We start from the raw sequence: 15,880 nt of genomic DNA, 5'->3' as shown, positions 1-15,880 counted from the left end.
ACAAACAATTAGTCGTTAAAAAATTATGGCAAAACACTTAATTAGAATAAAAATAAGGCCAAGGTGTGTATGAAGCGGTATGAGCTTGGGTATTACAAACTCAGGCAGTTTAGCATTGCTTTGTACTTATAAATCACTCGACCCAAAAAGTATAGGAATTAAAGTGATAACCCATTCATCTAGGAATGAATAAGATGATGATTACACTGCATTCCAAATTATATTTTCCTCTCATTATCCTAAACTATTCAATGCAAATGACACTCAGCCTAATGTTCAAGTCATCAACTGGCTATGAAAAGAGAAAAACTCATGATATGCCCACCCTCCTTTTCTGATGATCAACTAGGGATGTCCCGATCCAGGTTTTTGCACTTCCGATCCAATACCGATATTGTTTTGCACTTCCGACCCGATACCGATACCGGCCTATCTGACCATGTATTAAAGTTTAAAGTTATTTAGCCTCCTTACTTATTTGTCAGACTCATGTTGAAAAGGGTTTTAGTACTCTTGATAACAACTAGCCAGCTGAATTAGATGAGTTTGAATAACACACAATGGTTGGTAACAAAAAACTGACCTGTTTATTCAGTGACAAACACAAAAGATTATAAATAACAAACAGAAATGGCATAGTCAGTCAGTAAAACGTTTTAAAACAGTAAATAAACTACTCAAGTCCCCATTCTGTATCAGCAGCTTTAAACTACATTCAATTAATATGATTTTGCGAATCAACTGTTAAAAGTTGTTAAAATTGCTCCCGTTATTCCATAATTTCCCTTCTGTCTACTTTTGACATGTGAAAAGTTTTAAAACTGTTTTGAAGATAGATTCAAGTCAAGATTTTGCCGATTTAGGAGTATTTTAGATAAAAAGTTAATTAGGTTCGCTTGGAAGGTTCACTACAACAGCCTACAAGGGAAGTCTCCTGCTTTAAGATGGCGGCTGTTTATCAACGCACCTAGTTTTCAATGCATGTGTTGCTAACGCTGTCGCGTCTGTCATTGTTGAAGGAGAAACGATATCGTCATCGCACAGACCATATAATTGTCTGCATTAGTCTAACACATATATAGTCTAACACATACATATGGTACAGGTTGGCACCGTCTGTTTGCATTACTCTAACACACGTAATATAATTAATCAGGAAATAGTATCATTTTCATATTTACGGTAGGACTACACTAATATAAAATAAACAGCACACCATAGTTTAATGAGAAGAAATAGAAGAGATACACAATGCCGTCTTATCACAAGATTGACGCACCAACTCGTGTAATCAGCTCTCCCAGCAAACTCCAAGGACAAAGCGCTTTGTCCTAAAACAAGTACAACCAGCCCGGACAGCAAAGTTGATAGCGGGCGTCCCAATCCGCGCACAAACCTAAGCCACCCAAAACCGGCCACAGCGGGGATGGCCCAAAAGCAACGCCCAGAAACGCCTTTGACAAGACCCGCGTCAGCAAAGACTTAAAAAAGACTGGACACTGAGATAAGACAGATTTTCTTCTGCTCGGAAACATGTAGCCTTGTTTTGGATCCAGAGTTGTCCCTCCGTCGTCTGTTTTTGCCTTGTTTTTTACCATTGTCGACGAATAAATTGTCAACCTGTTTCGGCGAGTGTTCTTCAAGCTTTTGAAACATGGAGTCAGTGTGCAAAGGGTTAACACAGGAACGCGCGTAGTTTAGCTTCCTCCTGGCCTGGCTCTTCGGGGGCGTCGAGCGGCGGAGCACATTTCCGTTCTGTTGCCAGCCTCCCCGTGCGGTTTGGGCTGGGAGGACTAAATTCCTTCAGTGTGCATCTAGTTCTACATACATATGATATCTATTAGACAAGCATGAAGTTTACTCTCGGGACGCAATGCGGTCCGTTTCTCATTGCGTCCCGAAGACCTCGCTGTGAATTAGTTCCGCTTTACTTGACATATTTCAATAAACGAAATTTGGATGTTTGTGAATCGTTCATGAATCTTCCACGGCAGAATCGCTCAAGGATGTAATGACGTCTGGGCATGTTGTACCGTGGTTCTAATGCTGCGTTCCAGAAAAGTGGAATGTCGGACTTTTCCGACCTCCGACTAGGAAAATATCATTGGAACACCACTCGAACTGGGAGGTCAAAGTCGAAGAAAAAATAACTACCCCGACTTCCAAGTTGTTTCAATCTGACGTCACTGGACAAAATGGCGCTCAAGAAAACGAATGATAACACAATAATTAAGTTAAATCAAGTTTATTTGAGACGCCATGTATTTTTTTCCTCATACAGTGAATTATCTTTGTTGTGCTATGTTTTTATATTGACGATCAGCAAAGGATCTAACTAAAAAAAGGCAGTTTACAGTGTGGGCTATAACGCAGCCGTCGTTTTTCCTCTACTATTTGATCGCTTATACGAAGGCAGGTTCGCTGGAGGTCAAAATGTCTTTGGATGGCCAAAATAAAAAACACCTCGTCGCGATCAGCCAGCTTTGTTGTTTACATTTGCTTGGAACGCTTTGAGGTCGGAACTGGTACCATCCGAGTGGGATAAATCCAACTTCCTACTTCTCTGGAATGCAGCATAATGTGTTGGATGGTGCGTTTTTACTCACGAGAGGTAATGGCTCGTCATCCAGAATGAATTCTTGATTCTTCTTCTTGCAATGAATTATTGCAATGACTCTTGTTATTCCCTGGGCTTTGGGACTGTCGAGTGCCAGTTTGTCACGCATAGCAAAAATTTCTGCCAGTGTTAGTTGCGTAGGACCTTTAATTTTGTCTTCGGTTTTCTTAACATACTCCTTATATTGTTTGTGGTGGTATGTCGCTAAATGCTTGATTAGGTTGGTTGTATTAAAACTTCTTACAGCTTTACCACCACGCTTGACTTTGTGGCATATGTTGCACTCTGCCTCTTCGTATTTGTCGTCCTTTAAGGTGAAATGATCCCACACAGCTGACATTTTTACCGATAAAGTCTGTCGGTTAATTGGGAGACGGTAATGTAGTGTGTTGAAGGTGTGCCGTAAAATGCGGACTGGACTTTAGGGAAACCAATCAAAAACTGGAATGGATTATTTATATCGGTGCGCTGGAAAACCTGGACCGGAAAAAAAAACTGGATCGGAAGTCTGGATCGGAATTTTTCCGTGTCGGCCGATCCGATACCGATGCGCATTTTTTTGCCCATATCGGCGTCCGATCCGATCCAAATATCGGATCGGGACATCTCTATGATCAACCCTACTGAGAACCTTTGAAGCAACCTCCAAATAAAAGTCTATGCTGGTGAGAGGCAGTCCACATTCAAACAACAACTAAATAAAACAACACAACTAATATAAAGAAACAGAAATTTTCCAAAAAACTCTCAAGTTCAAATACCGTATGGGTTGTGAAGCTATGCCGCTGTCATTTGGTGTCAAAATTAGGGTAAATACCACTTGTCGAGTCGAAAATTGCACGTGAACGCCCTCTCAAATCATATTTTCTGCTGGTGAATTGGGACTTTTTAGGATACCCGAGATTCTGAGAAGGCAGGACCTTATACATTTCACAATGTATAATGCACCATCACAATGTATAATGCACCAATGCACCATCTTAATAATTTAGTATACATGTTTATAAAACTCTCATGTTTTAACCAAGTTAAAAGTTCAGTTAGAAACAAAAATTTACCATTTGCCTTTTGATGCATTCTGTTCTTGTTGTAGTAGATGAATTAATAGGTCTAAAACAGTTTTGGCCACGCGTCTGCAATGTATTTTTTTGCGACGACAACAAATGCATAAGAACAGGGCAAATTCGTAAATTAGCAAGTGGTAAGCCTCATCTTTCCCAGAGCACGTGAAGTCAGTACTGCTTTTCAAATATGTGGTCTTTTGGCGAAGAGTAACTTCACCTGTTAAGATGTTTTTGTTTTAAATAGCTTTTGATTTCAGTAAATGTGACACCCTAATACTGCAAATTTAACAACTTTATAATCTATGAAATTGTCCATTGTGTGTAACTATTTGAAACAGTGAATTTAATTTTTATTTATAATAATAAAAAATACCCTTATCATAGACAGAATGGCCATAATATTTGGACAATGTTTTTTTCTCCCACTTCGAATTCTTCGGCTTACAGTGCAGTGCATCTTATTTGTGGATTTTAACAGGCTAATGAGCTGCATGTCTTTTGAAATAAATATCCCAAAATACAAAGTGGACATCTGTGGCTTAAATGTTGTCGAGTGTGGCATATATATTTGGTGGTTACAAATTTATAACACAAGATCATGATGAGTGTCTTTGCTTAAACAATGAAAATCTGAAATAAAAAACGAGCTTAATTCGCAATTTTTGACTCAAAAATGTCATGTCTACCAATGTATGAGACTGAATTACAAGACAAATTGATCATTACACACCAGGTACCACTGCTTGTGGAAATCGGGGTCTGTTGGTTCTGCAAAGACATCCCGCCTCTTCCTTCTTTTCACCACTTGCTGCTCTGCCCATAGAACCTGAGGTGTGCGAAAAGAAAGATACATTGACATGCGTCATTTTGTCATTATTGGACTCTATAAGTAACAATATTGCAAAAGCCATCAAACCTTGCCTAAGAATGTGTCAGCTTCACTGGTGGTGGGCATGTTGCAGGTCAAAATTGTGGGCGTTAAATTACATGTTAACCTACTGATCGCTTGTACATTTGTCAACAGGTATAAAATTGGCTGCAAAACCAAACAGTGGCTAATGCTGTTTCTGAAATGGCAGATTACCTGGTGCATTGGCAGGTTTGAAGTGATGGATGCACATGAAGCATATTTGGACCCACTTGTCCTAATGTACCAGAATTAAAATTGTACTTTCCTTGCGTCACAGCCATATTTAAAAGATGTATATTATACAGTGGGGCAAATAAGTATTTAGTCAACCACTAATTGTGCAAGTTCTCCCACGTGAAAATATTAAAGAGGCCTGTATTTGTCAACATGGGTAAACCTCACCCATTGAGACAGAATGTGAAAAAAAAACAGAAAATCACATTGTTTGATTTTTTAAAAGAATTTATTTGCAAATCATGGGGGAAAATAAGTATTTGGTCAATACCAAAAGTTCATCTCAATACTTTGTTATGTACCCTTTGTTGGCAATAACGGAGGCCAAACATTTTCTGTAACTCTCCACAAGCTTTTCACACACTGTTGCTTGTATTTTAGCCCATTCCTCCATGCAGATCTCCTCTAGAGCAGTGATGTTTTGGGGCTGTCGTTGGGCAACACGGACTTTCAACTCCCTCCACAGATTTTCTATGGGGTTGAGATCTGGAGAGTGGCTAGGCCACTCGAGGACCTTGAAATGCTTCTTACGAAGCCACTCCTTTGTTGCCCTGGCTGTCTGTTTGGGATCATTGTCATGCTGAAAGACCCAGCCACGTCTCATCTTCAATGCCCTTGCTGATGGAAGGAGATTTTCACTCAAAATCTCTCGATACATGGCCCCATTCATTCTTTCCTTTACACAGATCAGTCGTCCTGGGCCCTTTGCAGATAAACAGCCCCAAAGCCTGATGTTTCTGTTAGGTTTTGTGTTGGGTTTTTTTCCTAGTGCGAGTTGTCCCAGTGATTATCCATTGATTTCACCTGTTTTGCCTGCTCCTAGTGAGTCCTCCTGTATTGCCTAGCTGTTCCTCGTTGTCTCGTTACCCCTTGTCTGCATGGGTCTATATAAGCACCCAGTTTCTTTTCACTCCTTGTTGCGTCTATAGAGTCTATGTCAATGTCAATCTCCACGTTCATGTCAGCGTTTTTCCCCAATTCCTCGTGTTCCTCGTCCTGCTTGTAAAGTAAGTTTATTAGTTAGCCTGACTTTTGTTTGTTAAGAGTTTTTGGATCACCACAGCCTTTGTTTTGTACTTTGTTTTTGTTGGCTTGAATTAAATCATTTTTGCACCTGCCTGCCCGGTTTACCTGACAGAATGACGCAACCTAATATGGACCCAGCGGGAAACCTCTGGCCAGCAGCCTGCCTCCGACCCACCAGCCCTCCTCCTCACCTGTTTTTGGATTCAGATTTCTCTGATTGTGAAGAAGGCCCTGACTTAATTAACCTTCTTTCCGACACCGATCCCGACCCAGATTTTGATTTCATGCCTTTTTTTTTCACCCTCTCGGGCCTTGGCGTGCTCGTCCACGCCGACGTTGTGGGCATGTCTTGAGGTCTCTGCTTCCCAAGGCTACTGTGCCGGCTCCCCGCGGTCAAGTGCCCGCGCCGACTCCCCGCGGTCAAGTGCCTGCGCCGGTTCCCCACGGTCAAGTGCACGCGCCGGCTCCCCGGGGTCAAGTGCCCACGCCGGCTCCCCGCGGTCCTGTGCCCACGCCGATCGCTCCTTTTTCATCCTGCGACCACGCTGCTCTCCCGCCAGCAGACTCCTGCGACCACGCTGCTCTCCCGCCAGCAGACTCCTGCGACCACGCTGCTCTACCGCCAGCAGACTCCTGCGACCACGATGCTGTCCCGCCAGCAGACGACCACGCTGCTGTTCCGCCAGCAGACGACCACGCTGCTGTCCCGCCAGCAGACGACATTTGAGTCCCTGGCGGCGCATTGTGTTACTGATAGTAGCCTTTGTTACTGTGGTCCCAGCTCTCTGTAGGTCATTGACTAGCTCCCCCCGTGTGGTTCTGGGATTTTTGCTCACCGTTCTTGTTATCATTTTGACACCACGGGTTAAGATCTTGCATGGATCCCAGATCGAGGGAGATTATCAGTGGTCTTGTATGTCTTTCATTTTCTAATAATTGCTCCCACAGTTGATTTCTTTACACCAAACGTTTTACCTATTGCAGATTCAGGGGCCATGGTGACTCTCCGAGAAGACGAAAAATTTCAAATGTGCATCTACATGGTTTCGTTTCCATTCGAACAATGTCGCAATTCCGCATGAAAACAATGTAGTATTCATGCCAGGCCCTAGGGGGCAGTGCAGATTTACAAGGTGACAGCGAATGATGCACTTTGACCCCACGGGGCTCCTTAGCCCGGAAGAAAACATGCCCGCCCATTCGAAGCAGTGGCATTTTCCTTTTGCTCCTAAAGGTAAAAAAATGGAAACATTCAACATATTTAAATGTAAAAATATTATTAAAACAGTAAATTAAAGCCGGCGTTCCGCCATTTGCAGTTTTTAATGTTAAATAGCACCGCTGCACACGCCCAATGTGACGTGTACGAGTGCTGACGTTATCATCGTGGGTCCGGCGCGGCAGTAGCCTTTGATATGCATGCGAAGCAAGCCCCCCTCATTCCCCCGCAATCGAATTCTTCCACTTTCGAGGCAGGATTCAGAATTTTGCGTCTTCGCCTTCCGTCTTCGCCGACACCATATGCATGAGAGGCGAGTCCGCAACTCAGTCATTGCGTCTTTGTGTCGCAGAGTCGCCATGTAAACTGCCCCTCAGTCTTCCCAGCCTAGTGCAGATTTACAATTTTGTCTCTGGTGTCCTTCGACAGCTCTTTGGTCTTGGCCATAGTGGAGTTTGGAATGTGACTGACCGAGATTGTGGACAGGTGCCTTTTATACCAATAATGAGTTAAAACAGGTGCCATTAATACAGGTAACGAGTGGAGCCTCGTTAGACCTCATTAGAAGTTAGACCTCTTTGACAGCCAGAAATCTAGCTTGTTTGTAGGTGACCAAATACTTATTTTCCACTCTTAATTTGGAAATAAATTCTTTAAAAATCAAACAATGTGATTATCTGTTTTTTTTCCCACATTCTGTCTCTCATGGTTGAGGTTTACCCATGTTGACAATTACAGGCCTCTCTAATCTTTTCAAGTAGGAGAACTTGTACAATTGGTGGTTGACTAAATACTTATTTGCCCCACTGTATACTTGTGTCCAAGATTTTCAATGGAAAAAATGTTACATAAAATCTAGTTCGTAATAAACCCAAGGGAAATGCCTTTCCACATGTGTGCAGGTTTGGGAAATATTAACATCACAAAAGACACTGATTATAATACATTTAATAATTCACTCTCCATCATCATCAGTTTTTCCTTAAAATGATATACAGGTACAACCGAATGGACTTTTGGCTTCTTTGCTTGTGAGTGAACGTAAAAGTCTTACTTGAGTATTTTGTTGCAGTCCGATGTGCAGCCCTCTGTGTCTAGAAAAAGCTCTTTTCTCCACGGCGTGATGTCTGAAATGATAATAATCTCCAAAAACCTACACAAATACAGAGAGAGAGAGAGAGAATAAGCTTTTTTTTTCTTTGCAGAGTAACAAGTACTATAGCTTTTGGCCATCCCTCTAGCCATCCATCTTCTATACCTCTCAATTCACCTCTGTTGAGGGTTACGGGAGGAGTTGTTGAAGCCTTAAATAACTGCTGCGCTTCTTGCAGTGCAGCCAAATCTGACAGATATGTCCTTTCATGCAGTATCTGAGCTTCGCAACTAGCCTTAATGTATGGCCGAGTAGTTCGTTATGTGAGATTTCACATTCATTCATTTTCCATGCTGCTTTTCCTCAAGAGGGTCGTGGAGGTGCTGGAGCCTATCACCGCTAACTACGGGCAGAAGGAAAGGTACACCCTGAACTTGTTGCCAGCCAGTCGCAAGGCACAATGAGACATACAACATTTCACACACACACACTCCAACCTATAGACAATTAAGAGTGTTCAATCAGTCTACCATGCATGTTTTTGGGATGTGGGAGGAAACCGGAGGAAACCCACGCAGGCACGGGGAGAACATGCAAACTCCACACAGGAAGGCCGTAGCTCGGGATTGAACCCTTGATCTTAGAACTGTGAGGCCGATGTGCTAACCACTCAGCCCGCCGAGATTTCACATACAATCCAAATTTACATTTCCGTCTAGAAGTGAGATTCACCCAACTGCTAACACTGCTGGGCCTGTCGCGATATTCAATATGTCAATTTTTCGCACAGTAAATAAAAATTGGGGCGGTAATTTTCCTGGCTGCGATTTATCGCTGTGTGCGTGGGTACATTTGTGTGTGCCGGAGTTTGCGTGTGCAGCATGCACGTGACACACGTGTGTGTTGATTGCAATGTGCTGGCCATAACAAAGCTTTTGAGCCAAAGAGTTACAGATGTCACTGAAATGCTCGAACACCTTTGGGAGTGTTCTATTTGTTCGGAGTGACAGATGTCAATGAAATGCTTTAACACCTTAAGGAGTGTTTTATTGTTCAGTCTTGTTTTTAGAGATACATGAAACCCCGTTTCACTGGTCAAGTTTAAGCATGGATTCTTTGAGAGAGAGAAAAAAAAAAAAGATAAAACCTTACTGCATGAAAAATATTAGGCTGCATTAATATAATATCCAAGGAAAAATATAGGGAAAGAACGCAATCATTGCAGATTCAGACATTGCAATATGTACATTAGTGCCACTGGGGACTGACTCACCTTCCCTGTCCAGTGGAGCGGATGAAGACAGGCAGAGGGGGGATGAGGAAGGGAGTGAGATGCAAGGTTTGTCAGGCCCACTAGCAAGGATGGATGTGTGTGAGGCAAGAGTGGAGTTGACAACAGGAAGGAAGGCCTTTTTTAGAGCTGCAGAGTGACTGCGCAGGCTGGCTGACCAGACTGGAGGCATGAAGCCTCGTCTGGGAACACTGAGACCAAGTCACCAGCTGTCAAGTATGATTTGAATTCTAATCATCAGATGACAACAAATCATATGAGAGTAAATCACCCTTATTACTTTGAAATGGAAGTCATATTTTTCACCCTTGTGCACATAAATCTATTTGGCACATGTAATGGAATAGCACCTGTTCTAGAGAGAGCTTCAACAACCGTAAAATAAAATGTAAATATTAAAAAGACGGTTCTGATTCAAACCGAAAAAAATTTTTAAAAAAAAAAAAAAAAAAGAAAAAAAAAATCACACAATACATGAGCATGCATTTGACTTTGCGCAGTAGAAAGCAAACCAACTAGGTCCTAATACTAAATTAATGGTCCAAACTGAATTTCATGTTGAAAACTTGCTATTTATAAGCACACATCTTTAACATGGTAATTTCCATCATCACTGTCACTATGCTGGCACCCTGCACTCTCCAAAAGATTTTTTGCTGTATCTCAGAAGACAAATGGCAGATTTTTAGGCGAAGAGTATTTTCTCACTTTATCACAATAGCTTTCAAACAAAGTTAATGCTAACACATTAGCACTTGCTGGAACAGTACACATTACATATACTTTTACATCAAATTTTAAATTAATTTGAATGACACAACAAGAGATACACTGATCCGCATTTTTTCACTCCCAATCCGATCTCAATATTTGAATAAAAATATCTGCCGATTCCAATACTATTTCGATACCAGAGCTTGCTTTTCTTTAATAAAAAATAAATCTAGATTTCTCTTCAGGAGATCCATTGCACAGTTTACAGCCAGGTAGCTTGTGAAGTCATTTTAACATACTAAAACATTTAATGTGCAGTTATGGCTCACGGGTCATATTTTTATTACAGATTGCATTGGAAATGTACGATCTGCGATTTAAACTGGTGTCCAACCCTAATACAGATGCTGGATCGATTCGGCCCGATCCACATGACTGTAGGACAGAGGGTGGTATGTTCCATCAACACAATATGATATTCAAAGTAATCTTTAACAGATGAAATCGATTCAAACCACTGTCAATATAGCCTTTGTGTAACCCTCACAGGCTTCCATCGGAGCATGTTGGAGCAAAGTATGATTTATCTTTTCAGTTTAGTGTACCAATGTCTGACTAAAGCCATCATTACAGTTTTTTTTTTTTTTTTTACTCCCTTAAATATTCATCAGACTGAAAGCAATTTTATTTGCAGTGGTGCAAATAAGTATTTAGTCAACCACTAATTATGCAAGTTCTCTCACTTGAAAATATTAGAGAGGCCTGTAATTGTCAACATGGGTAAACCTCAACCATGAGAAACAGAAGGTGGAAAAAAAACAGAAAATCACGTTGTTTGATTTTTAAATAATTTATTTGCAAATCGTGGTGGATAATAAGTATTTGGTCAATACCAAAAGTTCATCTCAATACTTTGTTATGTACCCTTTGTTGGCAATAACAGAGGCCAAACGTTTTCTGTAACTCTCCACAAGCTTTTCACACACTGTTGCTGGTATTCTGGCCCATTCCTCCATGCAGATATCCTCTAGAGCAGGGATGTTTTGGGGCTGTCGTTGGGCAACACAGACTTCCAACACTCGCCACAGATTTTCTATGGGGTTGAGATCTGGAGACTGGCTAGGCCACTCGAGGACCTTGAAATACGAAGCTGAATTGCAGAAAAACAGCCCCAAAGCATGATGTTTCCACCCCCATGCTTCACAGTGGGTACGGTGTTCTCCAGATGCAATTCAGTATTCTTTCTCCTTCAAACACGAGAACCTGTGTTTCTATCAAAAAGTTCTATTTTGGTTTTATCTGACCATAACACATTCTCCAAGTCCTCTTCTGGATCATCCAAATGCTCTCTAGCGAACCACAGACGGGCCTGGACGTGTAGTGGCTTCAGCAGGGGGACACGTCTGGCAGTGCAGGATTTGAGTCCCTAGCGGCACATTGTGTTACTGACAGTAGCCTTTGTTACTGTGGTCCCAGCTCTCTGTAGGTCATTCACTAGGTCCCCCCGTGTGGTTCTGGCATTTTTGCTCACCGTTCTTGTTATCATTTTGATGCCACGGGGTGAGATCTTGCATGGAGCCCCAGATCGAGGGAGATTATCAGTGGTCTTGTATGTCTTCAATTTTCTAATAATTGCTTTACCTATTGCAGATTCAGTCTTCCCAGCCTTGTGCAGGTCAACAATTTTGTCTCTGGTGTCCTTCGACAGCTCTTTGGTCTTGGCCATAGTGGAGTTTGGAGTGTGACTGACTGAGGTTGTGGACAGGTGTCTTTTATACCGATAATGAGTTAAAACAGGTGCCATTAATACAGGTAACGAGTGGAGCCTCGTTAGACCTCCTTAGAAGACGTTAGACCTCGTTGACAGCCAGAAATATCGCTTGTTTGTAGGTGACCATATACTTATTTTCCACTGTAATTTGGAAATAAATTCTTTAAAAATCAAAACAATGTGATTTTCTTCTTTTTTTCTCCAGATTCTGTCTCTCATGGTTAAGGTTTACCCATGTTGATAATTACAGGCCTCTCTAATCCTTTCAAGTAGGAGAACTTGCACAACTAGTGATTGACTAAATCTTATTTGCCCCACTGTATAAGGCTTGAAATAAAAACCTCACAAGGAGGTTAAAATGTTCCACTGGCTATGTTCCTCAATCTTAAAATAAAAAAAGACAGAAATGAAAACTGCTAATGAATGATGCAAGATTGAGATGTGACCCATTAAATTAATGCCTTTGGCCTCGTCCAGGAGGAAGCGCGGGCAAACGTGGAGGAAGTGCGTGCCAGCAGGATGGTGGGAATGGGACAGCAAGTAGCATGGACTAAATGGGAGAATCTCCTGCAAAGAAAGATCCCCTGGTCTAACATCTGGAAAGCAGACTTCTATTGGATCAGGTTCTTAGTCCAGGCTGTCTATAACAACACCTCCTCAGCAGTTGTCCAAAAGCCCTTGCAGATGGGCGCTGGTCGTGGTGCTGGCACCACGATCAGGTGCCAAGGGCAATTGCTGACAGCTTAGCCACTGCTATCAAAACCACCAAAGGCCACCACCAGCCAAAGACCATCATGTTCCATAGAGGTAGAGAGAAGCCCAACACTCAATCACGGGCAAAGTCTGGCCTCCTCACCTCCGCTACTGACTGGCTACTGGAAGTGTACCTTGGCAAACAGCTTAAGTTCCCAGCCAAGATAACATCAACACAACTCTGACCAGACATGATCATCCTGCCCCATTCCACCAAGCAGTTGATCATGCTGGAGCTTACAGTGCCCTGGGAAGAGTGTATGGATGAAGCCAACAAGAGAATGTGTGCTAAGTACAAAGAGCTGGTGGAAGAGTGCAGGAGGCAGGGCTGGAGAGCTCGCTGTGAACCGCTGGAGGGGGCCTGCCGAGGATTTGCTGGGTGTTCACTCAGCAGTGTTTACACTGCTGGGCCTCACTGGTAAGGCAAAATGGAAGGCTATTAGATCCGTAACTGAAGCCGCAGAGAAGGCCAAAAGATGGCTATGGACTAAGAGGGCACATCCCTGGGTAAATGCTGCTGGGACACAGGCCAGGGTATGAACAACCCTGATTGGGTCTCCTGGGCGATGGTGTCTGATTCTGAAAGACCCGGAACAACATATGACGCCAGGTTACATCACTGATGATGTGTCCCAGCGCATCTGCAAGATGTATCTTCAAACTAACAATGAGGCAGAGGGCTGACTTGTGCTGCATTGGAATGGTGCTTATGTGGGAATATTTTAATTCTATTGTGTCGATGTATGCAATTTAGACCAGAAATGTATTGGTTCAACGAAATTGAGGTCGATATGATATCTCTGATGTTAAGCAGGGAGGGGGAGGAGGATCATCAGTGAGCCTATCAGTATTATGTGTTTACAATTTACACCAAATACACTCAAAACTACTCACTTTTACTTTCAGATATTACTTTATCAAGTTTAAGTTTCTTCATTGAATTATTTAGCTCTCTCTCTGCCACGCCGACAGCATCATGGCTTAAGGCATTTTACAAGTGTGCTTTGAATCTTAATTTAAAAACAAAAACAATCATATTAAATCCAGAGTTAAATCAGTGTTTCCAGAAATGCCCAGAAGGTCCTTCTTGGCCAAATCAGAATTTACCAAATATTAAACTGAAGGCTCATTGCAGTTTTCATGTATTTATTTTCAAAGGGATTTTCATTTGCAGGTAGAAACTGTATTACAAAAGAACTTATGTAGTTGACTGATGTGATTACAAAAAAAATGTAGTTATAATGGGATGCGTTTCTTCCGAGTGCTCCCCTGGTATACTCTCATGGTGGCAATGACATTGAGAACTAGAAGGGTGTGAGCAATGCCAGATCCTCGCACGGTCGGGTTGCTCGGGGCGGCAAATTGCTAGCGGTGCATGCACGCGTGGTGCATCCGAGTGAATGTCTTCTATTATAATTGGCGCCCCTAGCGTTGCAATGACGCCCCCTGCATACCGCAGTTACTGTCGGCACACAACCAAAGAGAAGGAGGTAAGAGCAGGGACAGTGTCACTCACTTAGGGTTGACTTTCTTAATTTGCAAAGAATTTTTTACGCAATAGTTGTGTCAAATGTGTTTTTGTGTTCTCTATTGTTCATACACGTAATGTCGTATTTGTTAGCTTGTTTTTTATTGGCTATGACCGTTAGCATCATATCAAAATAATATATGTGAGTAGTGAATGTAGTGGTTTTAAGGATTTCAGGTTAGATGCCATGCAAATGTTCATGACAGTTAATTTATAGTTAAAATATGGTTTAATGTTTAACCCTTTACCACCTGAGCCTATTTTGTCTGAATTTACATGCCTTTGGTGTTGCCTTTATATTCCAAAGAAAAAATGTTCACAATGGCCTGGTTGGCTCCCTTTTTTCAGGACACCATAACCTTCATGTCCAAACTGTTGTTTTCTTCACTGACCAGTTATAATCAACATTCTAAAAAGACAGAAAACAAATTCCCAAAATCTTATGTCAAAATTTGTAATATTGATGTCCCATTGAAAACCAAACATGCTCGACGAACCGTTTTGAAGCTTAATAATATTTATTCAACTTGTTAGGATAAACATTCAACAGAAAAAAGATAAGACTGAATTATTTTATATTTGACAATTCAACACAAACAGCAGGTATGGTCATAGGTGTTTTTGGCCTTTACACATACTATGGTCAAAACAGGTTATATACAGTTGACCCACAGTGCAAAATAGTGAAAAAAAAATATGAATACATATATATCATCTGACACAAAAAGAGTTTCGAGGGTATCTCTTTGTGTGGTCAGGTATTGTACCCATCACCTTATCAAAAGTAAATACATGTAATCAAGCTTCTCCAACACACACATCTACACTGCTGGCTAAAAGTATTAGCACTCCTGCAATTCTGTCAGATAATGCTTAATTTCTCCCAGAAAATGACTGCAATTACAAATGCTTTGGTAGTAATATCTTCATTCATTTTGCTTGCAATGAAAAAACACACAAAGAGAATAAATTTTTTTTAAATCACGATCATTTTACACAAAACTCCAAAAATGGGCCTGACAAAAATATTGGCACCCTCAGCCTAATACTTGGTAGCACAACATTTAGACAAATAACTGCGAACAACCGCTTCCTCTATCCATCAATGAGTTTCTTACAATGCTCTGCTGGAATTTTAGACCATTCTTCTTTGGTCAACTGCTCTAGGTCTCTGAGATTTGAAGGGTGCCTTCTCCAAACTGCTATTTTTGGGTCCCTCCACCGGTCTTCTATGGGATTCAGTCTCCAGTGCTTTCTCTCAAACCATTTTCTTGTGCTTTTTTAACTGTGTTTTGGGTCATTGTCCTGCTGGAAGACCCATGACCACTGAGGGAGACCCAGCTTTCTCACACTGGGCCTTACATTATGCTGCGAAATTTGTTGGTAGTCTTCAGACTTCATAATGCCATGCACAAGGTCAAGCAGTCCAGTGCCAGAGTCAGCACCAAAACTTCAGGGAACTTCCACCATGTTTGACTGTGGGCACCGTATTCTTTTCTTAGAAGGCCTCGTTTTTACCCCTGTGAACTCTATGATGATGCCTTTTCCCAAAAAGCTCTACTTTTGTCTCATCTGACCATAGAACATTTTTCCAAAATGTTTTTGGCTCTCTGAGGTAAGTTTTGGCAAACTCCAGCCTGGCTTTTCTCTGGGTCAGAAG

At 41.8% G+C, this 15,880-nt stretch overlaps 1 protein-coding gene across 3 annotated transcripts in view; it reads right to left on the bottom strand.

The window, feature by feature from the left end:
- Positions 1 to 15,880, bottom strand: part of furinb (furin (paired basic amino acid cleaving enzyme) b) — a 176,674-nt gene that overhangs the window by 111,646 nt on the left and 49,148 nt on the right. For all 3 annotated transcript variants that reach the window (XM_057835926.1, XM_057835927.1, XM_057835925.1), the window contains 2 exons: positions 8,125 to 8,223; positions 4,412 to 4,507 (listed from right to left, as the gene is read on the bottom strand). In XM_057835926.1, coding sequence (XP_057691909.1) covers positions 4,412 to 4,507; positions 8,125 to 8,223 — 195 coding nt within the window. The remainder of the gene's footprint in view (positions 1 to 4,411; positions 4,508 to 8,124; positions 8,224 to 15,880) is intronic.

Source organism: Corythoichthys intestinalis, chromosome 5, assembly GCF_030265065.1.
Source record: "Corythoichthys intestinalis isolate RoL2023-P3 chromosome 5, ASM3026506v1, whole genome shotgun sequence".
Lineage (NCBI taxonomy): Eukaryota > Metazoa > Chordata > Actinopteri > Syngnathiformes > Syngnathidae > Corythoichthys > Corythoichthys intestinalis.
The sequence above is the reverse complement of the archived record's forward strand: the minus strand, read 5'-3'. Positions and strand labels throughout refer to the sequence as shown.